The sequence below is a fragment of the Eubalaena glacialis genome, chromosome 16 (assembly GCF_028564815.1).
Source record: "Eubalaena glacialis isolate mEubGla1 chromosome 16, mEubGla1.1.hap2.+ XY, whole genome shotgun sequence".
In the NCBI taxonomy this organism is placed as follows: domain Eukaryota; kingdom Metazoa; phylum Chordata; class Mammalia; order Artiodactyla; family Balaenidae; genus Eubalaena; species Eubalaena glacialis.
Genome location: NC_083731.1, coordinates 57297605 through 57325521, shown reverse-complemented (window position 1 = coordinate 57325521; position 27917 = coordinate 57297605). Strand labels below are relative to the sequence as shown.

Genomic DNA, 27917 nt, shown 5'->3' with positions numbered 1-27917 from the left:
TTTAAATATATTTATTTATTAATGCAGAGTTGAGTCAAAAACTAATTAGTTTCAACCAAACTTTTCTGTGTGTTAGAAATAAAGGGGCTATAGACCTTTTCACCTCTTTCAAGAGAAGCGAGGCAAAGCCTCTAAAAAGAACTCGCCGTTAGCATCAATCTTTCTAGGCTCGTAGCAGGCCACTTCCTAGCTTTGTAACACCACCACCACCCCACCTGGCCAGCAATGCCATCATCATCACCATCTACCTTCCTATGCCTAAGTTAGCAGGCATTTCAATAGTGTGTCAATTCTTCCTCTGCCCCCACCATTCCTTCTGCAGGAACAGCGTTCTCCTTCCTCCCTGCTTTCAAAAATCATAGTCATTCTTCAGAACAACTCAGATTTTCCAAACAGTCCAGGCTTCAGACTTCATCTCCTGCCATTCTCTGTTTCACATAATATGCCCAAGCCATACTGAACTTGATGGATCCTAGGTTACAGATTCTTTCCAACCTGAGGAACTTTGAACATGCGATTTCCTACATCTGGAGATCTTGTCCCTTGATCCCTTGCCTGGCAAATTCCTACTTCTTTTTGAGTCTCCATTTAAATGTCATGACCTCAGAGGCTTTCCATGACCATCCTCTCCAATCCAGCACCTATCACAACTTGCTCATTACTTTCAGAGCACATTCAAAAACTATGGTTATTTTTCTTTATCTACCTATTCATTTTCTATCTTCTCCATTTGAAAATACACTACACGAAGGCAGGATCTGTATCTGTCTTGCTCAGCACTGCATCTCAGGAGATAGCACAGTACCTTTTATAGGGGAGACATCCAATATTATTTGTTGTTTGGCTGACTGGTTGTTTGGTCAGCTGGCTGGTCGACTGAGCTGCATGATTTGCCATGATTTATTCAATAACCAAAACCAGAGCCATTGCTTGCTGATGGCAGATAACTGCAATCCTAGTCATAGAATTAAGAAGTAGCTAGCCCTGAGGGAGTATGATTTGTATATCCAATTTCACTCACTGACAGAAAAAAAGCCACAGGAGCACGAAAACTTAAGCACTTAATACAATAGGGATTACAGAGCTCTGAGGAGAAATAGTCCTTAAGCACAAAGCTACTGGGCTAGAGATAAGAAGGCCCCTCTTCTGCAGAGGAGTATCGATCCGCAGAATAGATGTGGGAACCAGTGCCAAGAGGAACGGGTGGGTATTCCTGTCCTGTTTCTTTCAGAACTCAGGGTGTGTGCATGAGCATTTTCTATAATAATTATGAATTAATTTTTATTTAAACCTATAAATTAAATTTTTAAAAGCAAGCTTTACACATTAAAAATATGCTTACATAAAAAAATTAAGAATAACCTTTTGGGTTATTATTAAAAACTCTTACATTAAATAGGCAATGAATTATAGGGAATATAAAAAGAAAGAAAATATTTCTCAATGATCAACAAATAACCCAAATGCATCCAATGATGGTTCTATTGGCAAAGGCTTTAAGTCTACTACGTTTAGCCATCAAATTTTTCACCTATTAAATGATAAAATGATCACTATACATCCTACTAACTTTACCAGTTAATGTTTATTTAACAAACATTCCTACTTTTTCTGTTACAAGATGCAAAGCACTATGATCGTTATGGGTGGTCCTTTCGGCTAAAAAGGTTAAAAACAAGTATCTGTATAACGTTTTACACTTTACAAAGCATAGTTTCCAGTTGGAACACCAAGTTCTAGTTTATCAGTAATGAAGAAAATGATGAGGAAAAAAAAGCCCTATCAACACTACTTCATACTGTTCCTTATACTGTCATTTCTTCAAAAAAAACAAAACAAAAAAACTGTACAGTTCTTGTTCAATATATAGCACATGAAATGCAATGTTCGCAAAAATCAACCCAAAAGATTCTAAAAGAATATATACACAGCTAATTTTAATTAGTATACAAATAACAAAATACAGGCAAACAGACACAAAGGAAAGGACATGTTGCTGATGAATATTGGCCCAGGCTTATCAACATGAACAGCTACTGGATACAATAATTTGATCATAATTAAAATTGCAGTTATTAGTCTAAAAAAATAAGTACATAATAGACATGTTGAAAAATCCGTTAAACGACACCACCACTGACAGGCACATCTTTAAAATAATGTGTAATATAAAATGAGAGAATGTGAAAATCTAGTACAATAGAAAAAAATGGAAATTGTAAAATAAAACTGATGGCTGAAGTGTGGTGCTGCACTGGGGGTCAACAACACTGTGTCTATTGTTCAGCTGAAACACACAATCTGCCTTTAGATACCACTATAATGTTCAATCAAAAACTGTCAATCAGCACCATTTGTTTGTAATCCCTCATCAGAACCCATTGCCTCAGTCTGAACATTCACAGGAAAGAATGCAGAGAGCATATCTGCAACCACTTAACCTTCATCAACCAACATTCATGCACACTCATTAACATTTTTTTCATACCACTTTCAAGCATGACACAGCTCATACCAGAATAATAATTCGCTGATAATTGTTCAAGACAACAGCTGGACAGGCAGAGTGCAGAGGTGAACACTCTCATAGATTATGGGGTACAGTAATGCATTACAATTAGTATAAAAACTCATATGCTCATGTTCAATACTTTTCAAAAAAAGTTAAGAAAATGTCATTAGCAAAAACAGCAATCCTAACTTTAACTCTGCATGGCCCACTGTCTGGTTCTTTTAACACTTTACTGTTTTGAAATAAACCAATGGCAACCATCAACCCCAGTTACTGCACCATTGCATTAATAGAAGCAATAATTTTGATGCAGTACCATCAGACATAATCTAAACCTATAATCTAATTTAAAGACTACCAAGAGGGAAGGGAGAGTTTCACATCTTTCTAATAACATTGTTTTGTAATAAATCTCATAAGATTATTGTTTATTAAAAAAAGTGGGACTAAATACTATACTTTAAAAATGTGAATTCAGAGAAATTAATACCACTGAAGAAACCTGGAATGTTATCAATAAAAAAGAAATCCTAGATATAGAAGGGAACTTAGAGAATATCCAGTCCAATGTCCCATTAATAAAAGCTTCAACAGCTACGCTACTTCTTTGCCATGATGCAATACAAATAAAATGAAATTAATATGATAATGATAAATTAGTTGCCATTTACGAAGTAATGTGAATCAGGTATCATGCTAGGTATTCAATAGACATAGTCTCTTAATAATACTTTAAGAAGCTATTAACCTTTTTTCAAATGAGAAAATTGAAGTTAATCTGAAAAAGAGTGAAAATTTATCCAAAGTCAAAAAAAACCCAAACAAACAGAAAAAAAAAAAAACCAGAGAGACAGGATACCAATCAGGCAGTCTGATTCCAAAGCTGAAGGTTTTCACTGGTAATTTCTGCATTAGACTCTTGTTTCTATTTCCATTATTTCATTCTAATATTCTGGCTGCACAATTGTTAGAATTAGACCTATCTCCGCAAGATTTTTATAGTAAGTCCCCTACATATGAACGAGCTCCGTTCCGAGAGCTCATTCATAAGTCCAATTTGTTCGTAAGTCCAACAAAGCTGGCCTAGGTACCCAACTAACACAATTGGCTACACAGTACTGTATTGTAATAGGTTTACAATACTTTTCATACAAATAATACATAAAAAAACAAACACAAAAAATAAAGAAAACATTTTTAATCTTACAGTACCTTGAAAAGTACAGTAGTACAGTACAACAGCTGGCATACGGGAGCTGGCATTGAGCGAACAGGCAAGAAGAGTGACTGACTGGAGGAGGAAGAGGAGGTGGGAGATGGTAGAGCTGAAGGATCATCAGCAATAGGAGGCAGAGAGCAAGCTGCAATTTCACTCACGCCTGACATTGATGGCACAGGTTCTGGTTCCTTGCTGGAACAAGATGCACGTTCACATCTTTGAAAGTTCACAACGTTAAGGTTCGTATGTAGGGGACTTACTGCATTCCAAGACACAGCACTTAATGTTCCACAGTTTGCTCTTCTCATGTCCAAGAAACCTGCTCTTAGCATTCACAAAATCTCTAACCCTGTACTTCTACCTAGTTTCCCTCTCACACTTCACCAGCCTTCATTTCTTTCACCACCCACCTTAGATTTCCAGATCAAACTTCTTAAGGTATCTCCTACTATGTCTTTTCCATCTTGCTTATTTGACATTTAACCACAAATGTCTGGGAGGTGGATCACCAAACCTAAGTAAATACAATGTCCGTTTCTCTGCAGTCCTATTTCCAATTAGTGATCATTGTTGAAGGAAATCACATAACCTACATTGGGATCCACTATGCTTTAATAATATTCAATATAATCTAAAATAAGACCTCAGTAACATAACCCAGGGGTCAGCAAACTATAGGCCCATCTGCCACCTGTTTTGTAAACAAAGTATTAACTGGAACACAGCCATGACCAATAGTTAAAATAGAGTCTGTGGCTACTTTTGTACTACAACAGCACAGGGGCATAAGTATGACAGAAGCTATAAGCCCACAAAGACTAAAATAGTTACTATTTCACCTTTTATAGAAAAGCTTTGCCACCCTATGCTGGAGATCCATAACAGCATTTCAAGTCAACTGGATAAAAACCCATTTGTCTTCAGCCTAGAATCTGCAGACACCAGCCTAATTCATGCTATAAACCTAAATTACCCCGTGGTTCTACAATTCTTTCCAAAGTCCATCAGCTGATGATTATCTAAACTTGGTTGATTATACATCCACAGATCTCTCTCATATGTATGCATTCCCATGGAAGTATCCTAGATTCAGGACTTCATCACCAATCCCCTGGTAATTAAATTAGTCTCTTAACTGATATTCCAGCCCCTGGACTTTCTACTATGTCACAGAGCATCTTGATACTGAATTTTCATGCCGAAGCGTAGATTATATCATGTTATACATTTATTCAAAACAGTCCAACCTTTGTGATAGAATTTAATATTTTAAATTATTAACTTAATATATATAAATGAGTGACAGAACAAAATTTAAATCCTGAATTTTGCACATAAAGACCTCCATAATATTAACACGACTCTTTCCAGGTTCATCTTCCAGGTTCATCATTGCCCTATCCATCTCCCCATCTCCACAGAGACTGAAGTACACTCCATCAGTACCCTTAACTTCCAAGCCTACATATTTGCCAAACATGCCCAGCAAACATGTTCACAGTTTCAGCTCCCTCTCTTTGTGTGTTCATTCACTCATCCATCCAACTGGCTTATAAAGCACAATTAACATCAGGTACTGGCCTGAGTGAAGGGAATGCAGTAGGGAGAAGACATGTATCTGTGCATGGAAAGATTACAATCTAATAGGAAAAGGAACATTAAATAAACAAACAGACATGAATTTTACTTGAATCACAAACCAGTGTGATGAATGAAAAACAAAGGGCAATGTGGGACTGAATTACAAAGGGATCTACCCTAATCTGGGACGTTAGAGAAGGCATTTCTCTAAGAAAATGACACATAAGCCAAGAAATGAATTATGTATGGGGTCAGCAAGGTGAAGCTACCTCCTTCACAAGGTCTTTTCTAATTACCCCAGTGTAAATCAACAGATTTTTAAATATGTCTAATAGTGTGATATAATGACTTGATGTAATATGGTCAGTCAAGATATGATAAAAGCTACTTAGCATAGAAAGTATGTATGAAAGTAACAAAAAATTATACTGCATATACAAATCTTGAAAGGATAAAAGGAAAAACAGTCAAATCCTATAATTAATTCAAGTAAGGTAGTAGAGTTTAGGGTAGTATTTTTTCTTTCAGCCACTTCTAAATTTTCTCTAACATAATAGTTTTATAGCAGTTTAAATAGTTAAGTGAATTATCTTTACATAATTTTAATAAAAACATAAGTAATATTTTGTTGATTACTAACACACATATAATACTTTATAGTTATAATACAGAATAACCCATATAACATTTATCTTTCATGTAAAATTGCAAGCTTCCCAGTTATAATACCTTTGAATCCTATACCACATTTCACTCAATAAATTTGTTATATTTAAATATTATTTGTATCTTGAGGTTTCTCTGCTTGGTTAAAGCTTTTATTAGCGTCTATAAGAAAAGGAGTTAACATACTTCATTTTTTTTATTGTGCCCAAATCTTTATAAAAGGATGGTTTTCAGTAAACTTTGAATTTTTTTTTTAAAGCTCAAAATCAATACTTATCAAAAAAAAAAAAAAAAGAAAAATAAATATTAGCAAGGATGTGATCGAGAATCGAGATCATTTAAATAATTCTACTTTCCTTCCAAAATTCCTATTTGCTTAAAATGAAAAAAGACAGTTTGCCTGAAGAGGTTGAAATTATTATATTTCTGCTTTAAAGGAATAAAAAAACATGAATTTCACCCAGCATTAATTTGGTGCCCACTAGGTGCCAGGCAGTCCCCTAGGTACTTAGGGACTAAGTAACATTTCGTTTACATCAGTAAACGAAACAAAGATCCCTCTCCTAAGGGGTTTAAATTCCAATTGGCGCGGAGAGAGAAAAAGACAAATGTATACCTGCTAAATAAGTAATAAACAATATGTTAGAAGGTGATAAATGACATTTAAAAAAAAGAAAAACAAGGTAGGGAGAATTGGGTTGGAGAGGTTCGGGGCGAACACAGGCAGTGTGGCAGTACTAAACTGGGGGTAAGTACAGGAGCCTCATTGAGAAGGTGACATTTAAATCAAGACTTGGAGGTGGTAAGGGGCTGACTCGAGCAGATACCTGGAATAACAGTGTTCCAGGCAGGAAAGAGCCCAAGGCAGGAGTCTACCTGGTATGTCTGAGGTGAACCACAGAGGCTCTCCAGTGTGACTGCAGTGAAAGAACTGAGACGAAGGTTGCAGCAGAGGAAGTGAGAAAGCAGAGGAGCAGGAGCGAGAATAGTTTCCAAAGCTTCAGCCCTCTCCCAGCAGAAAGGGCTGGCCCACGTAACGGCAGACAGGACAGCTGCACGGAGGTGGAGGCCAGGCAGGCTCTCCAGTGCTAACCTGGTGAATGACACATTGGCAACAAGGCAGCAGCGGCTCCCATGGGGAATTTTCCTAGGAGATAAAGAATGGGTAGGGACTGCAAATTAAAACATTCAGAGTAAGTGATGAGGACACAGAGAGAGGCAATGCAATGCATGGCCAAATTTAATGGAAAAAGTAGACCAAATTTACTGGAGAATGGTGTGTAGAATAGAAAAATAGCAAGAAGTATACAGCTAAAAATACAATTTGGACCTGAATGCAGAAGGCTACAAATGCCAGACAGGGAAGGCCTTTTTTCTTTTAATCCCTTAGAATGAGTGCACATATGGGAGATCAGTAGGGACGATAAATCTGAAGACAGTTTATATTACTGTCTTAAAAACAGAAAGACTATGAGAAAACAATACGAAAAAAAGGTTTGAAGAAAGTACATAATGAGTGAAATGGCTATCATGGCTTCTAAAGTTTAAAGGACCAAAACAGAAGATATGTCATTATGCTGCACTGTTAGTCAAGGTAGCTGGTCTCAAGGTCATTTCCACACCAATGCGTATCGACTTCCACCCAGGCTCCCCCCAATATGCTCCCGCGCCTTTCCCTCCCTCCTTTTCTCTAGTGTCCCAACAGGAGAGAGAGGAACGAACACAAGGCATGAAGTTAAGAAGAAGTAAACCCTTGACTTTCAACTTCTTTCTAATGATGCGACCTTGAGGATTAGATTTTTAACTTCTCCAGGCAACAGCTTCTCACACTAATTCTTATAATGTGAGGACCAAGCCTGGTTAGGAGCTGAGCAAGCACCCACTTCCCCTTTACTTTGTAAGTCAGTTCCTTTCTCTCATTCTTTTTTGCTTCCACCAGCTGTTCTGGCCTTCTTATAACTCTAGAATAATCAAGAATAATGAGAAATTTTGATTTATTGAGATTGTAGGTTATACTTATTCATCAAGAACACACTGACGAAAATGGCTCTTTTGACAAAGCACACCTCAGAGGTACAAAAGTGGGCATGGGACTATCATGTCAGTTTCGTTCTCTGCACTCAACAATCTTGCTGAGGAAAAATGATAGCTAAAAAAAAAAAAAAAACCAGTAATCCACTGATTAGTCATTTTTGGATTGCCTAGTCTACGGAACAGTATTCTTTCAGATATATACATATATGTGTATATATACATATATGTACATATACACACATATAGAGTAAATTCTATTACAAAAGTACTGTCACCACACTGAAGTTGACACAAACTGCTGTTTTCCTTGCTATTGGTACTGAAAGCAGATAAGTTTAATGGAAATACAAATGACTGGTCAATTTTAAAAGCTCATATTCACTTTTACAGATAGATAAGATTTTAAATGAAGTTAAATAAAACTTGGGAAAATTAAAAAATATTATTCAGAAAACGGATAGTTTTTAAACAAAAACTTAAAAGCTCTAAAAACTAATGTCCATCATTTAAAAACAAACACAATTATCCCACTGGCTATTTCAACGCTTCTGGGTTGAATCTCACACTAACGGGACCAAGAACGCCAAACTATCCCACTGTGACCTGTGAAACCCTCAAAAATAATTGGTTCTCTAATTGAAAAAGAAAAGAAGATTAAAGAAGGGAGAAGAGCCCTTCCTCTGCTTCAGGAGGAATGAGTCTCAGGCAAGATGATGACAGAAGAGTAGACTGGCAAGTAACTGAGCCAACAATTAAATTAAAATAAATTGCTTACTTTGTGTGAAATGTGGTTGTATTAGATCTTTTGATAAATGTGATTTCCCTCAGTGGTGAAATTTTTCCAATTAAAATAAACTTTTTATATATTGTATTTAAATTATCCAGTGAAATATGCAATTATAATAACATATTTCCCAGCCTGTAATGAAACTGTATGTTCATATTAGGTCTGAGTAATATTTGGACTAGGAAAAGGTCCCTCTTCCAGAAGTCCCTATTATATAAATATTATATAAATATTTATAAATATATAAATGTTACATAAATATAATAAATATTATTCAGATAAAAATATGTTGTGAAACATCGTAAAACAAGAGTAACAATCTGTACTTTAAAATATAATTAAACTTTAAGGTGAGGGAATTAAGTTTTTCAACAAAGCAATATAGAAACAGTCATCTCCCAAAAGTTTATAATGTATAAAATGTAACACATTTCTTTTTCTAAATTAGAACCAGTCTTTCTTTCTTCCTTATATAGTAACAAGTGAAAGTCAAGAACCAATTTGTTTTTAAATACTAGTGGTTCTTTACCCTAGCTTTTTGAAGGGTATTTCTGGCTTGGAAAAAAAAAAAATTAAGTAAAAACATATATACAGAATTTACTAACATCTTAGAAAAAATGAAATTAATAGTATACATTACAAACTGGAAAATATACAGTAGGCTGTGATACATGTTCACATTAATTAAATATAGTATATTTAAATAAAGAAGAGGAAAAATCATTCCTGGCACTTAGACATGATATGAGGATTTTTCCTAAAACTCCGGAAAGGCACTTGGCTGTGGTAACAAAAACATGTGTTGGTGTAATTAGTAAAGATCCAAAGCTCAATAAACATTTAGTGAACAGAACAAATGATTTAAACAGTTAAGCCAAAATGCCCCAGGACCCAAAAATGACATTCCTATAAAGGGAATGCAGGGCTAAAGGAGACTGACATAAGTTTAATGAGCGGAATCAACAGGGCCAAGTACCTTGTGAAATGCAGCAATTTTATGGCATCCAGTTATCCCAACCCCCGTCCTCCTCTGTCAGAGGTGTCCACGTCCTAATCCTTGAAGTCTGTGAACATCTTACCTTACATGGAAAAGGGAACTTTGCCAGTGTGGTTAAGGTTAAAGACCCTAAGATTAGGAGAGTCTCCTGGACGATCCAGATGGGCCCAATTTAATCACATGAGTCTTTAAAGAACCTCTCCCGACATAGGTCAGAGTCTGAGAAACATGTACTCAAGGAAATCAGGTGAAGAAGACTCATCTCACTGCTGCTGGTTTTGAAGAATCTAGAAGGAGGCCACAAACTGAGGAATGTGGGCAGCCTCTGGAAGCTGGAAAAGGCAAGGGACAGATTCTCCCTGAGAGCCTCCAGAACATAGCCCTTGATTTTAGCCCAGTGAGACTAACCTACAGAACTGTAAGATGGTAAATTTGCGTTATTTAAGCTGCTAAATTTGGAGTAATTTGTTAGAGCAGCAATAAAAAACTAAGACAAAGCCCCACCTGTGAGCATAATAATTCCTCCCACCTTTGCCAGCTAAACTATGCTGAAACTGGAGGGAAAGAGAAGAAAACGGATGAGAAGCTAACCTAGAGTCCTGACATCATTGGGATACTGAATTTACTAACTCTGGGACTACCAACCACCCGACTTCCCTTTTAAGTCACTTTTAACTGGGTACTGTCTCCCGCAGGCAAACTTTCTCACAGAGTCACCAGAAAAGATCAATTTACATACACTAATGCAGCATGTAAGTTTCTAAGTTCATCATCCAATCTTAGATTTGGGGGCTGTGAGTCATTCTGAGATAAACACTTTTCACTTCAAGAGTTTTGCCTCCTCTATCTATTACTAGACAGGCTGTCAGAGAAGAAGAAATACCAACACCCATTTTCAGTTAAGTTCCAGACATCTGTTCATGTATTTCCTTAATTTGTCACCAGTTCAGGAAACAAGAGTTAGGCTAAACCATATGTATAAAATACAACTGTATACAGGTGACCTAAATAATTTCTTTAGCTTACATCACAGAGCTGGAGGAGTAACCTATTCTTGAGAAATTATCACTCCTGTGAACATCATGACTCTATGAAACGAAGAAGATGAACAGTTATCATCCTTCCTGCAAACCCTGGGGGGAATTTAGGCCATCAGTTCTACTTGGTACTCTTATTTGCCTATCAACTAAAGGTTCCCTACGCCTTAATGCGCCCCAGTTCCACAATGACATTAAGCTGTCCGTACCATCCTCGTTAGGTTGAAACTGTAAATAAGTGTCAAAAATAATGAATTATTAACACGATCCAGTAAGGTTTTATAAAGAACTGAATGAGCTTTCCAAGATCACTCTCGAATCATCAGCTCAATGCTCTAAAACAGAATCACACCAAGAAAAACAAAGTTAAATTTTTCAATTTTTAAAGTTCATGAAATTACACACCAGCTCCATTAATGGGCACCAGCTCCATTAACGACATAAACTGAAAGAAAAAAAAAAAAAATCACAGAAAAACTTTTAAAAAAAGAGGGAAATAAAATCCCAAACAGGTCTTTACATTTATTCCTGATTCAACAGATCCTTCTCTACAGAAACTTAATAAAGCATTTGACAGTTAAGATGTACACAAAAATGAAAGAAACAAGAGGTACAGACCAGTATTCTAAAAGTCTTCATAAGTGGCTATTAACATAGGTCCGTTAACAGAGCAGTTTCATGGTTTAGAAAGCTTCATATGGAAATGAGGCCAGGAACTTCCCTGGTGGCGCAGTGGTTAAGAATCCGCCTGCCAATGAAGACGACAAGGGTTTGAGCCCTGGTCTGGGAAGATCCCACATGCCACAGAGCAACTAACCCCGTGCGCCACAACTACTGAGCCTGCGCTCTAGAGCCCGCGAGCCACAACTACTGATCCTGCATGCTGCAACTACTGAAGTCCACGCGCCTAGAGCCCGTGCTCCGCAACAAGAGAAGCCACCAGAATGAGAAGCCCACGCACTGCAAGGAAGAGTAGCCCCAGCTCTCCGCAACTAGAAGAAGCCCGCGCACAGCAACGAAGACCCAACACAGCCAAAAATAAATAAATAAATTTATTTAAAAAAAAAAAAAAAGGAAGTGAGGCCAAGCTGGAGGGAGGTCATTTAACTTGTTACCATTATGGAAGATTCAGAGATGATACACAAAACATTACAAGTAAAAGTGAGCCTGCATTCTCAGAATTTAAGTTCAGCTAAAATTTCCTGAGCAACTACAATGAACTGGGCATTGCAAAAGATGTTTTAAAATATTCATTATATAATCCTCACAATAAACTTATGAGCTAGATCTTATCTCCCCCATTTTAGAGAGGAAAGAGCTACAGCTGTAAGGGCTGGGGTCGCACACTTGTAGGTGGACTCCACAGTGCCTCACTTCTCCTGCAGACTCCACAGCGTGATGTTAGTATTTACAGTTCAAATACTTACAGAAGTGAAGAGAGGTACCAAATGATGAAAGATGGTCTTAATAAAAAACGGCAGGTTTTTAAAGCCTTTAATATAAATTGCAGGATGAGGATGAACCGCTGTGGGGCAAGTGGTAAGGTGGCAGGAGATGAGAGGAAAATTATTTTAAATCAAAGAAGAGCACTTTAAATAAAACATAATAGGATTTCTTTTAATCAGAGAAGCAGCATGGCATAGCAGAAGGAGAGATGGCTTTACACTCAGATCTGTATTCCATTCACAGAGGCGGCTCCTTTTAGCTGAACTTCACTTGAAGAGCACAACTTTTTCTAACCGATAAAATGTATGTATACAACATTTGCCTGGGCCCCTTCGCAGGATTGTTTTGGGGAGCAAATAAAATGATATAAATGAAGTAAACATAACTGCTAAAAAGAAAGACACATTATTAATACTGTTGTTTTATTACTGTCTAATTAGGGAATAAGTTTCTATTTTTTTTTCCATTTTTGATATATGCTTTTATTAACAAATGCATTATGGTCTATTAACATGGATTTAAAAAATGGATGGTCAGATGTTGGAACCACCATAAAAAATTATTCTAAGTTGGATGAAATATCTCATTACAAATAACACACTAGCCCTTTCAATTACAAAACAAACAAACCTAAAAACCACATACCTGTGAATAGGCAGCAGTTGAGGCGAGGCCCCTGACCTCCACCTCACTCCCACCTCTACATGCTGCAGCAGGGTCCATAACCTTTTTTGCCATGGAGGCCCACTGGCAATCAGAGAAGTAGACCCCTTCTCAGAATAATTTTTAAATGCATAATTTAAGTACATAAGATTTCAAAGGAAGCAAATTGTTCTCGAACGCAGTTATTAAAATGCATTGTTTATGGACTGGTAACAAACATGTCTGGCAACCATGGAGATGGACTGCTCAGATCTCCCTTTAGGAAAGAACTTTCCACTCGGTTACAAAGGAGCACACTTAGCTGACAGGCTCCAAGCCGTGAGCACCCTCAGGACCCTCCTCAATTTTGGAGCCCCAGCCAAGGACTGAGCATGGCAGAAGTAGCCAGGCCTGGCCATCAGGGCCCAACCTGGGATTCCTCTGGCAGGCATTCTGGGCTCCAGCACTCCCTCCCAGCTGCGTTGGCTGAGAATTTCTCAGATTTGCATCATAGTCCCAGGTTCTTCCTGCCTAGTCCTGCTCTCAACCACCTTTTACCTTTCACATGCATTACCCATCCCTTGCCCCTTAAAAAAACCCTCCTGCACTTCAACGTCTCAGCATCTGCTTCCTGGAGGACCCAACAGACAAAATATGCTTCTTTATTAATGTCTTAAGTAACAAGGTCTAGCTGCAGGTCTAATAACTACTCTAATTTTGAAGTAGTGATGAGTTTCAATGATATTTCAATGTACCTGAAGCAATTCTCATGTGATATGAAAGTACCTATGAACCTTACAGGTAAAAACGACATAGGTACTGCTGTGTTTGTTGCCTATATTTATCATTGAACGAAAAACTAAATTTCAGTTAGAGGTTAATGAAAGTGATGATGCTATTTTTTTTTTTTCTTATCCAAGTTCATAGGCCACAAGTTAAGAACTCCTGGCGTAGTGTGTGTCTGACTTTGAAATATCCATTCTTTTAAGGCACAGACACCTACTTAGACAAGTCAGAGCTGTGATAAGCAAAGGTCTCTAAACTGGCATTCTCCTCAGATGCGATGACAGCCAAGAAAGCTTGTGGTAAACATAGAAAATGTTCAAGGTATCAGAGCATATGCTCAAATGACCTAACCTTAAGGGACCAAAAAAAAAACAACAACAACACCCAGCTTACCTAAACACATGAATATATAATCACCTCCAAACCTAACTTATGAAATTCAAAGTTATAAAATTACAATAAAGTTATTTCCACAGAAAGTTTTTTATTCTGTTACAAAAGAATTTACTACACTGTTTATTTTTTATTTTTTACTTTTTTTTGATTTCCTCTTTGATTTCTTCAGTGATCTCTTGGTTATTTAGTAACGTATTGTTTAGCCTCCATGTGTTTGTGTTTTTTACGTTTTTTTCCCCTGTAATTCATTTCTAATCTCATAGCGTTGTGGTCAGAAAAGATGCTTGATATGATTTCAATTTTCTTAAATTTACTGAGGCTTGATTTGTGACCCAAGATGTGATCTATCCTAGAGAATGTTCCGTGAGCACTTGAGAAGAAAGTGTAATCTGCTGTTTTGGGATGGAATGTCCTATAAATATCAATTAAATCTATCTGGTCTATTGTGTCATTTAAAGCTTCTGTTTCCTTATTTATTTTCATTTTGGATGATCTGTCCATTGGTGTAAGTGAGGTGTTAAAGTCCCCCACTATTATTGTGTTACTCTCGATTTCCTCTTTTATAGCTGTTAGCAGTTGCCTTATGTATTGAGGTGCTCCTATGTTGGGTGCATATATATTTATAATTGTTATATCTTCTTCTTGGATTGATCCCTTGATCATTATGTAGTGTCCTTCCTTGTCTCTTGTAACATTCTTTATTTTTAAGTCTATTTTTTCTGATATGAGTATAGTTACTCCAGCTTTCTTTTGATTTCCATTTGCATGGAATATCTTTTTCCATCCCCTCACTTTCAGTCTGTATGTGTCCCTAGATCTGAAGTGGATCTCTTGTAGATAGCATATATATGGGTCTTGTTTTTGTATCCATTCAGCCAGCCTGTGTCTTTTGGTTGGAGCATTTAATTCATTCACGTTTAAGGTAATTATCGATATGTATGTTCCTATGACCATTTTCTTAATTGTTTTGGGTTTGTTTTTGTAGGTCCTTTTCTTCTCTTGTGTTTCCCACTTAGAGAAGTTCCTTTAGCATTTGTTGTAGACCTGGTTTGGTGGTGCTGAATTCTCTTAGCTTTTGCTTGTCTGTAAAGCTTTTGATTTCTCCATCAAATCTAAATGAGATCCTTGTCGGGTAGAGTAATCTTGGTTGTAGGTTCTTCCCTTTCATCACTTTAAGTATATCATGTCACTCCCTTCTGGCTTGTAGAGTTTCTGCTGAGAAACCAGCTGTTAACCTTATGGGAGTTCCCTTGTATGTTATTTGTCATTTTTTCCCTTGTTGCTTTCAATAATTTTTCTTTGTCTTTAATTTTTGCCAATTTGATTACTATGTGTCTTGGCGTGTTTCTCCTTGGGTTTATCCTGTATGGGACTCGCTGCACCTCCTGGACTTGGGTGGCTATTTCCTTTCCCATGTTAGGGAAGTTTTCGACTATAATCTCTTGAAATATTTTCTCTGGTCCTTCCTCTCTCTCTTCTCCTTCTGGGACCCCTATAATGCGAATGTTGCTGCGTTTAATGTTGTCCCAGAGGTCTCTTACGCTGTCTTCATTTCTTTTCATTCTTTTTTCTTTAGTCTGTTCCGCAGCAGTGAATTCCACCATTCTGTCTTCCAGGTCACTTATCCGTTCTTCTGCCTCAGTTATTCTGCTATTGATTCCTTCTAGTGTAGTTTTCATTTCAGTTATTGTGTTGTTCATCTCTGTTTGTTTGTTCTTTAATTCTTCTAGGTCTTTGTTAAACATTTCTGGCATCTTCTCGATCTTTGCCTCCATTCTTATTCTGAGGTCCTGGATCATCTTCACTATCATTATTCTGAATTCTTTTTCTGGAAGGTTGCCTATCTCCACTTCATTTAGTTGTTTTTCTGGGGTTTTATCTTTTTCCTTCATCTGGTATATAGCCCTTTTGCCTTTTCATCTTGTCTATCTTTCTGTGAATGTGGTTTGTGTTCCACAGGCTGCAGGATTATAGTTTTTCTTGCTTCTGCTGTCTGCCCTCTACACTGTTTATTTAATATCGAATTCCTATAGCATGGAATCCAGCAAGAAGCGCTTATCTCCTTATGACTCTCCTACCACGATCCCACTCCCTCCTTGTGCTCCAGGGATGGATCCAGGTACAGTGCTAACTCCATGTGATTCTCTCTCTTCCAAGCCTGGCAAGTGGTGTGTGTGGAGGAGGGCATGGGGGTCAGAGAGAGTAGAGAAGAGAGGAAGTGAATGGCTAGATTTACAAAATATTATTTTAAGATTAAAATAGCACATTCAGAAGGAGGAGCTTCATTTATATTTTCAGGAGAGTAATGGTGTGCACTAACTATGAGTGGGAGTCCTGAGTGATAGAACAGACTGCAGACAAGGCAATCGAAAAATGCACTTTGAGCAATCAGAGGGCAACAAGAGATGCCAGGGTAAATGGGGAAGAAGACAGAAGATGCAGGAAATGGAAGAGAAATCCTAAGAGACAAAATCCTAAGCGATGACAATGGAATGTAATGACTTTACAATTTTGTTAAGGTTTGACAGCTACAGGCGCACCACTGAAAACTGCTACCAGAATTAAAATACCAAGATGAGCTACTTGTAATACGGAAGGGAGACAGCATCCCCCAATCTACCACTAGTCAAGTGACACTAGTTGAATCCAGTGCCCTAATACCATTCCTTTCTCCAGTGGAAGAAGAAAAAAAGAGAATAAAAAAAAGGAAAGAAAAAAAGCCATGTTTATGCGCATACCCCCCCCAATACAGTACACACAATTCCAAGCCTCCTCCTTTTCTGTTTATAGCATCAGTACAATATATAAGAAACATGTCTATTTACAGGGACCCTTAAACCTTCTATCACACCATGCCAAAGATATGCTGGGTAACTAAGTGTGTAACTGAAGCATTTTGTGGACTTGAAAGTTGCCTGTGGCTCCAACCTAAATAACCCCTTTCTTTACGCTCTCTCTTTAGGTTTTATTTCTCTAAGGCTTTCAGAATAAATTTCTGTTTCTTTTGCAACCCAACAGAGAATATAATTGCTAACAATGAGATACTCTCTAATGGTGAAACAAGCAAGACATTCCTGACCTATCTCATAATTTCCTTAAGTTCTTTTGAGATTCAGCCACAGACAAGAACCAAAATAAATCCCTAGAGAAAATATTTAATTCGCCACTGACTTCCTCCCCAATCTTCTCAAATTAGTGTTTGTCAAATGTCTTTTCAGAAACCTTTAAGATGTTGAAGATATGTTACATTCATTTTGGCATCATCTCTGTATTAACATGCTCCCAAGAATCATATTTCTGTTATAAATTATATTGTTCATCTTAATGTAGGCTTCTGAGGTAGTTCAGGATTTTTTATACACTTTGGTTCATACAGAGGAATAAATTGTGTTTCAGATACAAAGCAACAAACTGAACACAGCCAAGTCACTGGGATACTCCATGGTTTATCACTCCCTACCTCAATACTTTGTCCACTGAACTATGATGTCAGAAATCTAAGCTTGATTTGTTTTTAAGTACATAATCCATTAACTGTTTCCATATGCCATAACTGTTCAGTTGAGAAATTATTTATAAACCAGTTTATTGGCCCTATCTGGCAAATATGATGCACCTGTTATAAAATTTGATTACTTCAGAAAGTTAACAATTGTGGAATCACATTTTCATAATAAATCAGTCTACGAGAATTAGACTATTCATATACTTTCAGAAAGCCCTTTAATCCCTATTAAGTTAACAGTTTGTGAATAATGAAAGTAATTAATATTAATTTTAGTCGATAAATCCAACACCAATAACCTGTTAGTATACGTTAATCCATTTTCCAACAGCCTGTAAAAATTAACCAACAGATGCTTCCACTCTGGTAAAAAATATGCAGGTCATTAGCATTATTTTGATGATACCAAATGTTCAATATAGTATATGAACACTGTGATTAAATTTCTGAGAGATATACAAACAATGTTTTTTATAACCTTGTTAAGTCTTAACAGAAGCCAGAGACAGTAAAACATGGCAGTCTTTTCTACAATCAAGATTAGCACTGGTTGTCCCACTCCTTGTTCTTAGACTTCACCTGCGAACTTGACTGCACTTCACCGAGGCCACAGAGTAACATGAGTACAGGGCCCCTCACCACAGCGTCCTCAGTGCTAAACACAAGCCCTCACATACAACGTGTTCCCTGTAAATACTTGCCGACTTGAACAACGGTAGCCAAATAGGATAAAGAGAAAAAGCAGAAGAAATTAAAGAGGCAGATGAGAAAAAGAAAAGAAAAAGATGATCAGGAAAAATGCCTACATGCTATTTTCAAAAGAATCTAAACTATGGAAAGTTAAGATGTATCTCAGAAGTTTAGGATGGAGAGAAGCAAGGAAAACAAAGTGAGATACTTAATAGGGAAATAAAGTATAAAAAAGAAAATGATGGGCTTCCCTGGTGGCGCAGTGGTTAAGAATCCGCCTGCCAATGCAGGGGACATGGGTTCGAGCCCTGGTCCGGGAAGATCCCACATGCCACGGAGCAACTAAGCCCATGTGCCACAACTACTGAGCCCACAAGCCACAACTACTGAAGCCCGTGCGCTTAGAGCCCGTGCTCCGCAGCAAGAGAAGCCACTGCAATGAGAAGCCCACGCACCGCAACAAAAGAGTAGCCCATGCTTGCCGCAACTAGAGAAAGCCCAGCAACAAAGACCCAATGCAGCCAAAATAAATAAATAAATAAACAAATATAATGAATTAAAAAAAAAAAAGAAAATGATACTACTGAATCAGAAAAAAAAATGTTGATTTCATAGGAAATGGCTTAGACGGGGGTTTCCGTACTCCTTCAGATATGACACAAGACATGCCCCATTGAAGCAATGCTATAAAAGTCACAGGGAGGGGGTTAGTTTAGAAAGCAAAGTAAGTAAAATCTAACTGGAAAAAAAAGAAGAACTATAATAAAGGGCAACATGAGTTAAGAGGAAATGTCCAACTCGCTTACCAAGAACACCTTGCTCCATCTATGAGACAGTGGGGCAGGGTGCTATTGTGGGGAGTTAGAACTGTTTTGCAATCGTAGACCAAGAGAAAAACCTCAGCAGAGATGTGGTAAAGATTAAACAATGTCACATGAAGAAGACCCAGCTCAGGGCTGGTATACCACAGGTACTCAGTAGGGGTTATTAGTTCCTCTTCCTTTTCCAACTCCCAGGGTATGAGACCTCTGAAACCCAACAATCTTAACCTAAATGTCTCATAAACCTAAAGCAGTGTAAAATAAATAGCCATACTTAGTGACAAAAAATAAAGAACATGAGAGAAAATCCCAAGGTTCTTTTTAGATTATTGGATTCAGTTCCTTTTTTTTTTTTTTTTTTTCCTTTCTGCCAATTTCAAATGCTTAGGAAGCACAAAGATTGGCATCTACCATTTAAAATGCCTGGAATGGAACATTCAACTATGTCAGAGAAAGAGCCCTGGTTCTTAGTCCAAACAGGTACTTCAATTAAAAAAAAAAAAAAAAAAAATCTTTTCTCTAAAAATCCACAATTCTTCAGTAATCTGAATTCTTTGTCCTTCCCTGCCAAGTTGTGATGCAAGCCAATGATGACAATCAACTAGCAGCCCATGCCTCTATCTCCCCCTGCCTGCTAGAGAGTGGAGAGCAACTATATTTCTACCTGGAACTCAACAATGAATAATAGGTTTAATTTTGAATTCTGCAGAAATGACAAAATTGATTCAAAGTAACCTTTGGTGTCACGTGAAACAGGCAAATATTAGCAGCCAGGCCACGAATAAAGAGACAAGGAGCAACCTATCCACCAGCCCTCTGTCTTGTCAAAATTTTCTAGGCACCTTTCTCTTGCCTTCCTTTCTGACCTTTCCTATAAAATATCTACTGAAGTCCTGTCTTTCTGAAAGCAGCAGTTAATAGCCTTTTCTAATGAAATACTAATAATTCCAAAAAGAACACTTAAGGCTCCTCAAATAATGCTTTCTAGGAATTATTCTTTAAAATCCAAACCAAAAAATAGTCACCTTCTCAGCTCACCACCTGTTGGCATTGTGAAATGTTGGCACTGTCCCGTGTTACAACCCTGGGCTTCCCCATCTTTCTGTTGATCATGGAAATATCGTCTACTGTCCCAGAAAAGAGGAAGCAGCATTTGAGCTGAGAGAAAAGAAGTCATAGCCTCTGCCAGCCTCTAAGTCAAACCAAAGAGAGATTCAGGGCAGCGTGGATGCATGCACCAAGCCAGAGAGGCACTGATATATGGAATATTCAGAAAAGGATCATTATTTCCTCACCTTAACCTTTACAACTAGTATTAGATTGAGCAAATATGTTGATTTTTTTCAACCTTAAATCGTCAGAGTAAAGTTAGATGACAAGAATTTTTTAAAGGTCCAATTATTTCATTTAGGGCTAACACTACAGCTAAATCAAAGACATGCTAACAAGTTTCCCTTTTGAGCCTCATTAATTAAGAAAGTAATCAGAGTAAAGAGGGAAAAAAAAGAGAGAAGCTGGATCGCAGAATTACTTAAATAGCTTTTAGGTACCACCCTTTCTACCTACTAGAAAAGCAGAGGGAAAACTAATCAATTCCAGATTATGAAATCTGAAATTCTGAAGTGTTTTACATGTAAATACACATTTTAACTGCCATATATTTTCCTTGATTGCCTGAAGAGTGCACTAATCTTATTCAAAGAAAATTTTGATTCTCCATAATCAAAAGATAAAATTAAGATCTGCTTACTTCACAAGTTTTCCTATAATAAGCTTGCTAAGAAAATGCCCCTGGTTTTCAAAGATCAAAATATATCATTTTTACTATTTTGGTCAAGACCAATGGTGTTCCAAAATATCTGATAAAGGCTTTGGATTTAACACAAATTCTAGAAATCTAATTTACAATTACCTTTTAGAGTTTCTAACTTACAATTATTTTTTTAAAAGTTTTTAATTTATATTTTAGAAAGCATTTCAAAGGAAAGCAAATGATTTTTTTGCTATCTGCCAACATCCTTTGGTTGCTGTGATGATCAAGTTAAATCACGTATATAAAGCATCTAGCATGGTGCCTAGTACACAGTGGGCACTTTAAGAAGTCAATTCTTCTGTCTACACCAAGCCTTCCCATCTCCATCCAGATGGAGAAAAGCCCGTGCACAGCAACGAAGACCCAACGCAGCCAAAAATTAAAAAAATAATAATAATAATTTTTAAAAATAATTAAAACAAACAAAAAAAGATAATGACTGACCTAAGTGCCTTGTACTACAAACCTAAAATGTGTTACTTAAAAATGAACTGAACAGTGTATGTGCATATCAGCCCTGAAACATAAGTGGTAGGCCCATGACACTGGATGAGACAAAATCAAATTTCAGACAAGAGTAATTCCTAAATATAATTGTTAAAAAGAGAAAAATCACATTGTACAGGTAAAAGCTATCTGTGATAGCTTTTGAAAGTGAATTCCATTGCATTTAATGAAAAGATGTTATAATCTACTCATAGACTCTATTTCAAACTAATTTTCAAGATACTCTATAAATTTGATATTTCTATCCCATGTGAGTCATACTAATTAATTATGTGATAGTCACTGTAACATTAAAGGGTGGGACAATTCTGACTAGAGGAAGACTTACATTTTGTTTTCATTTTTCTATTTCTCATTGACTACAGGGAATTTTCACACCAAAATTTTCTCTGAAAATACCCTCCTTTATGAAAGTCTAATTTAGAATATCTTCAAAGAAGGTATTATAAAGAAATTTTTTTAAGTTTTGTATTAAATCATTTGTATTTTAAAAATTGTTCAAGTGATACTCTATATAAAAAATTAACTTCAGATTATTCATTGGATTATTCATTTATCCATTAGTAACATAAAAATACCATTTATATGACACAAATAATACTTTCTAAAGGTAAGCATATAAAAAGTTACAATATTAAAATACTAAGAGTAACAAATAACCAAGATATTAAACTTACCTTTTGGTTGGCAACAAAACGTATTCTCAAGTTTACAAAGCAAATCCATATTTTCATACTTATTTTCATTTGCTTTTACCCAGAAACAGTCTTCAGTCATTTCCTGAGGTCTGATCTGCAGCCAGAGAGAAGACAGATTCACAAACAGTTGAGTGTTTCATCTGTCTCCCACACCCAATCACCATGTATACACCCAGTGCCCCAGAGCTGCCAGCAGATATTTATGAAGTAATCTCTGTAAGATTTTCTCCCAAAGTATGTTCAGTGAAATACAAGTTCTGCAGGAAGTTAAGGTGTTATTAGGGAAAAAAAAGGTTCCACTCTCAAATACTTGGGGATTTGAAGTTGAATGAAATGAAGTTTGTTTCTTCTCAATTATACTTCTCCTAGTCTTTAGCAATGCTCAATTTATGTGACCATGAAACCATCATTCTGCAGGATTCAGAATTCCTATGTTTCGACTAACTATCCACTTCTGACAAGTAGTAATACTTTTCCCAATGCTACCAACATAAAAAAGTTCCTAAGAATACTAATTTTTTTGTACTTTTGAAAAACACTTCAAAATACAGAGTATAACCACAATAATGTTGAACTGCCAATTTAATTACAATCAAATCCCATTGTAACAACTAACATCAACTCCTACCCAATTTATAAACCAGAGAGCTTTAGTCAATAGCAAAGGGCTTTGACTCCACATTTTTATTTAAAATAATGCCTGTTTATTTAATGTCATTTTGAATAGGGTTCCCATTGGAAACTATATACAATTATATTTAAGTTTTAATCTAGGTAACAGTATTATTTCTCTATTTATTTCCATTTTACCTTTAACCAATTCAATCTTCTCATGTTGGTCTCCGGTTTAAATTCTTTCTTTGGTTTTAACCCAAAAGGCAGGGTTGGTGGTGGGGGAGAGTTTCGTCCACTGAGAAATCCCAGGGGCGGTGGTGGAGGCACAGGACCACCACCAAATGGCATGGGCATTCCTGGAAGGGGAGGGGGTGCAGGTGGGGGTGGAGGGGGCACACCTCCACAAGAGGACAGTGGTGGTGGTGGAGGAAGTGCTGCGTTGCCAGTTTCATTTTCTTTTGAAGAAGGCAAATAGGTACCAGGTGGCAAGGCACCAAACTATAGGGGAAGGAAAAAGAAGAAATATGACAAAGAACTCTCTACAAAACACGCTGAAGTACACTTTTCTCAAAAATAAGGTATTATTTTAAACCAAAAACAACTGAATTTCAGTAACATCATGTGGTTTAACCTAAAAACAAAATTTCAAAGATATTTTTTCCCAATTTAAGAATATTATAGCTTTTGTTTCCATAAAAATGTAATTGTCAGAAATATTACTCCCCGTTTTGAGGTAGTTATGGCCAACCAGGTGGAGATGTCCAGGAGGCAAATGGCAATATGGGCCTAAAAGATCTGAAAGTCAGCAGTCTCTATAGGACAGCTGAAGAAGCCATGGGTGTAGATATGTTCACCCAGAGTATGTAGCATGAGGAAAGGTTTATATACAGAATTCTACAGGACACCAGCATTTAAGTGGTAAGTGAAAAAAAATAAGATCCAGAAAAGGAGAGGTAAATAATATTGCCACATCGTGCCTTTGCCCTTGAGAAAAAAAATCTAAGATTCTTAGTAGGACCTGCAAGAGCATGTCACGATCTGGTCCCTGTGACCACTAGGCACTTCTGTCCTTATGTTTCCATGGCATAATAACAATAGATGCATTTTTACTATCATAAAGGTGATCTGGGTTGATAAATAATTTTTTGTGATATGGTTATTTCCTGAAATTACTAACTTCAACTCTGAGCCATATAGCTATAGGAGTATTAATAAATCATTTAAAAGTTTTATGGCACAATTATGGAAAATAGATCATGTATAAAGGCTTGAAATCGATATCCAAGGTCAGCACAAAGAAAAAGTATTTAAGAGAAGTTGAGACCACAGTCAAAAAACATGCCTTATCAAAAAACATTAAGTATAAAGAAGAATCACTTTAGTGTTATGCTGGGTTGCTGTGATCATGAATAGCACAGCCCTCTCAATGTTAAGGATGTATGTACATTATACTCACACTCAGTATACATTTATGGTTAACAATTAATGTCTTAAAACAAAGGTATGGTTGAATTTCTGCTCTAGATTTTGATGGGTGTGACAGACTTATCACTGAGGGGGCCAGACACTGTGACCACCTTGCCCCCCATTCTATCCCCAGCACCTAACAGTACTTGGCTGTTAAGTGACTGAAGGAATGAAGTCACAGATAATAAAACATATTTTATTCATAACCTTTATAATCAGCATAGCTTTGATCAAAGAGAAGTATATTGAGACAAATGCATAGATTTCATGAGAAATACAAACTTATCCAAAGGAAGTATTTGTCAGTTGTTATTCAAAAATGAATATTGTGTCCAGTGTCAAGTCTCTAATTACAGGCTTTCCTCTAATAGACATAAACAAAGGTCATCATTGTACACAATTTAAAACAACACAGGAGATTCCTTGATTTAATCTGTTTCAAAATGTAAATATATTCCCATTTTATATAAAAGCACATGCAGCAATAACATATCCAAGGATGGTGAATATGTTTTCTATAAACTGAAATTTTCTAGAGTAGATTTACGAGTAATGCTTCAACTGGGAAAAATTAAAAAGAAAGGAAAGTCTAAATTTATACTAGCCCAGACCAGGAAAAACTTTTCATGAATATTTCAGCCATTGTCTATAACTCAATCTGAAATTTAAAAACACAAATGATTCTTTAATATGAGAGACAAAGAGCCACATAAGAAAGATGAAAACTTTCAATAAATTGTGGTACCTTCTCTTGCAGCACTAAAGAAAGATGATCATTGAGAATTTTCTTGTAGATAGATTCTAATTTTGTTTTTTTCCAAAACTGAACACTAACAGATAGCTCTTAGGGTATCTTCAGACAGACTCTGCAACAAAACTATACACTAAAGTATAAAAGAAAACAAACTCTCAAAATAACATAGGAAATAGTATACCTAAGACTTTTTCAACATAACCATAAATTAGGATGAAAGGAAAACAGCAAAACTATACTTATTGCTCATCATCTTATGTGTAAATCTACATGAAAAAATTTAGCTGTGAAAATTCTACTTCCTTACTTTCATCCATTTAAAACATGCAGATGATGTATTTCTTGCTACCTAAATGCTTTATGTGTAGAGAGCGTATGTGAGTGTATGTATTATCTGCTCCATAATCCAGATTTGCTCTTTTTGTCATGTTTTAAATCTGTTTACTTTTGGAAATTGAAAAATTATCAGAAAATGTTCTCATTCAGCTAGAGGTTATCTTTCACTGCAAGGTACCCATAGGCTGAAGGTTTTGAAAAATAAATAGCTTGAGCAATAATTTTCTGTAGTGGGATAAAGATCAGTGATGAATGACAAATCTAAGAATAAAAGACTTTCTTACCCTTAATGCTTAATTACCTAGCAAACACATGACATCAGGTACAAAACCCAAACGAAACATAAGGAAGCAGATTAGTAAAAGTTTAGACATTCTTAAAAATGCAAACAGAAAAAAAGGGGCAAAATAATTTTAAAAATAAACACAGCAGAATAGAAATACATATAAACAATAATATGAAAACATACAAGGGAAATTAAAGTTTCAACATTTTGATGCTATGAAGATATGATACGACCTTTGTTCCCCTGGTGAGCTTTCAATACCCAAATTCACTCCAGGTTGATGGTATTTTACCTGTGATTTAAAAGCTTGTAACTCTGCTTGAAGCTCGTTAATCTTTGCCTCTTTTTTCTGCAATTGAGCCTGAGTTTCTTGGTGGTCGGTAAACTCTTTTTCAAACTGAAAAGGAAAAAAGAAAAAAAAACAAAAACACACAAGAAAGAGAGAAAGATGAAAATAAAAAGCACTATTCTTCATCTAGAAATTTGATTCTAATGATCTGTTGGTAGAACATAAACTTTTATGAAAGGAGTGGTAGGTTTTTGCTAAGTCACCCACAGCTTTTCTCTAGGTCCCTCCAGGTCCCACCAAAATCATTCATTTGCAAAGGAGCAGACAAAGCCAGAAATGAAATCTGTGACCATCTCCTCTCAGCAGAACAAACTGGGCCCACAGTTATCCAGAACCCTGGCATTTTTCTTAAAAGTCCCTAAATATCATTGCAACTTTGTGTAAAATAATAGAGAGCTAGGCATTGTACTGAATTCCCTGACCCCTACCTGCAAAAACTTATACTTGAAACTTGTCTTAAGTTTATCAACATGATTTAAAAGAATTCCACTTTAATATTTTATTAATAAATAACTCCACTTTGTAAATGCATCAATTACTTTCTTTTTTCTTACTACAACATCATGAGGGTTAAGGACCTGATGCAGGCTCTAACCTTCAACAACAGTTTAAGAGGATAAAGTCCATTTTATTTATCATTAATCTTTGGGAAATTAATGATAAGTTAGTCTTTCAAGTCCTTAGTGCAACACTTTGTGGGAGGAAGGCAAATAATAAAATTTGGTGAATCCAATGAGTTATCTAATTGATACAGTCACTCATCACAAGTCACCATCCTGTATTCAAACAGCTCCACCTTGCCATCATCATGACTAAAAACCTCTACTAGCAGAGGTGAATTCAAATAGAGTACTGTCTCATAATCAAGAACAAGTATTTGACTGCCTTTTAAAAATAAAATAAAAAAATAATCATTTAAAAAAATACAAATATTTCACAAATGTAGCCTTGAGAGAGTTAGGGTTGGGCTCAGGGTTAGGATTAGGGTTAGGGGCTCCATACACTGATGGCTTCCAAGTCCCTATCACCAGCTCAGCTTCACATCTGCATTCCAGACTGTAAGCCAGTCTATAAATATATTTCCAACTTAATGAACATTTTTCAAGACTAAGAAAGCATTCCAGTATTTTCAAAGCCAATATTATCTTCTTCTCTACAAACTTTGTTTTTTGAATACTGCTGTTCCATCTAAAAGATACCACATATATCATGACTCCTTTGCTCTTAAACCTTTAGTGGCTTCATTATAAAAGCCACACTCATTAACCTAATATCTAAGTACACCCTGATAACTGGTCCCATACCATCATTTTCCTTTATTCAATAAATATCTAATAGCATGACTATTATGTGTTTCTCAGAGTAGCAGGGACTAGGGGTACAGAGTTTAGGAGAGTATGATCACTGTGTTTAGTAAGCATAGTGTCTGGTGGCAAAGTCAAAGCAAACTAACCACCCAAAATCTATGAAAATTACCAGCAATAAAGAGAGAAAGACTGGAGGCATGTGCATCATTCCTGGAGGAATGATGCTTGATCTCAGGTTTAAAGAACTTGAGTCATTAACTGAGAAGTGTAGCTTGCATTTCAAATAGAGTGATTAGCACAGAGTGTACATGAATGACAAGCCATCCCCTGTAAGGGGCACAAAAGGAGGTATGAGAACAAACTGCACAGGATGAAGCTGGAGGTACATAGGAGTGCAACTGTGGAAAGAAATTTCACAATAAACCAAGAAGCTTTCTTCTTTTTTGTAAAAACTAAAAACTATAGAGAGCTATTAGAGTATTTATCATAAGAAAACAACATAATCAAATTTGCACTTTGGAAAACCCAACCAGGAGCAGTGTGGACAATGGACTGAAAGATAAATACTAGAGGCATAGAAATGAGTGTAGAGCTACTGAAGTTATCCAAGCAAGAACTGAAGCCCTTCCTAAATGAAGGTAGAAAATAGGGTAATGGAAAGAAATA

The 27917-nt window shown here is 36.4% G+C and overlaps 1 protein-coding gene across 2 annotated transcripts in view; it reads right to left on the bottom strand.

Annotated features, from left to right (window-relative positions):
- Positions 1-27917, bottom strand: part of DIAPH3 (diaphanous related formin 3) — a 571929-nt gene that overhangs the window by 332702 nt on the left and 211310 nt on the right. For both annotated transcript variants that reach the window (XM_061171200.1, XM_061171201.1), the window contains 3 exons: positions 25888-25992; positions 22948-23250; positions 22117-22231 (listed from right to left, as the gene is read on the bottom strand). In XM_061171200.1, the coding sequence (XP_061027183.1) occupies positions 22117-22231; positions 22948-23250; positions 25888-25992 (523 nt within the window). The remainder of the gene's footprint in view (positions 1-22116; positions 22232-22947; positions 23251-25887; positions 25993-27917) is intronic.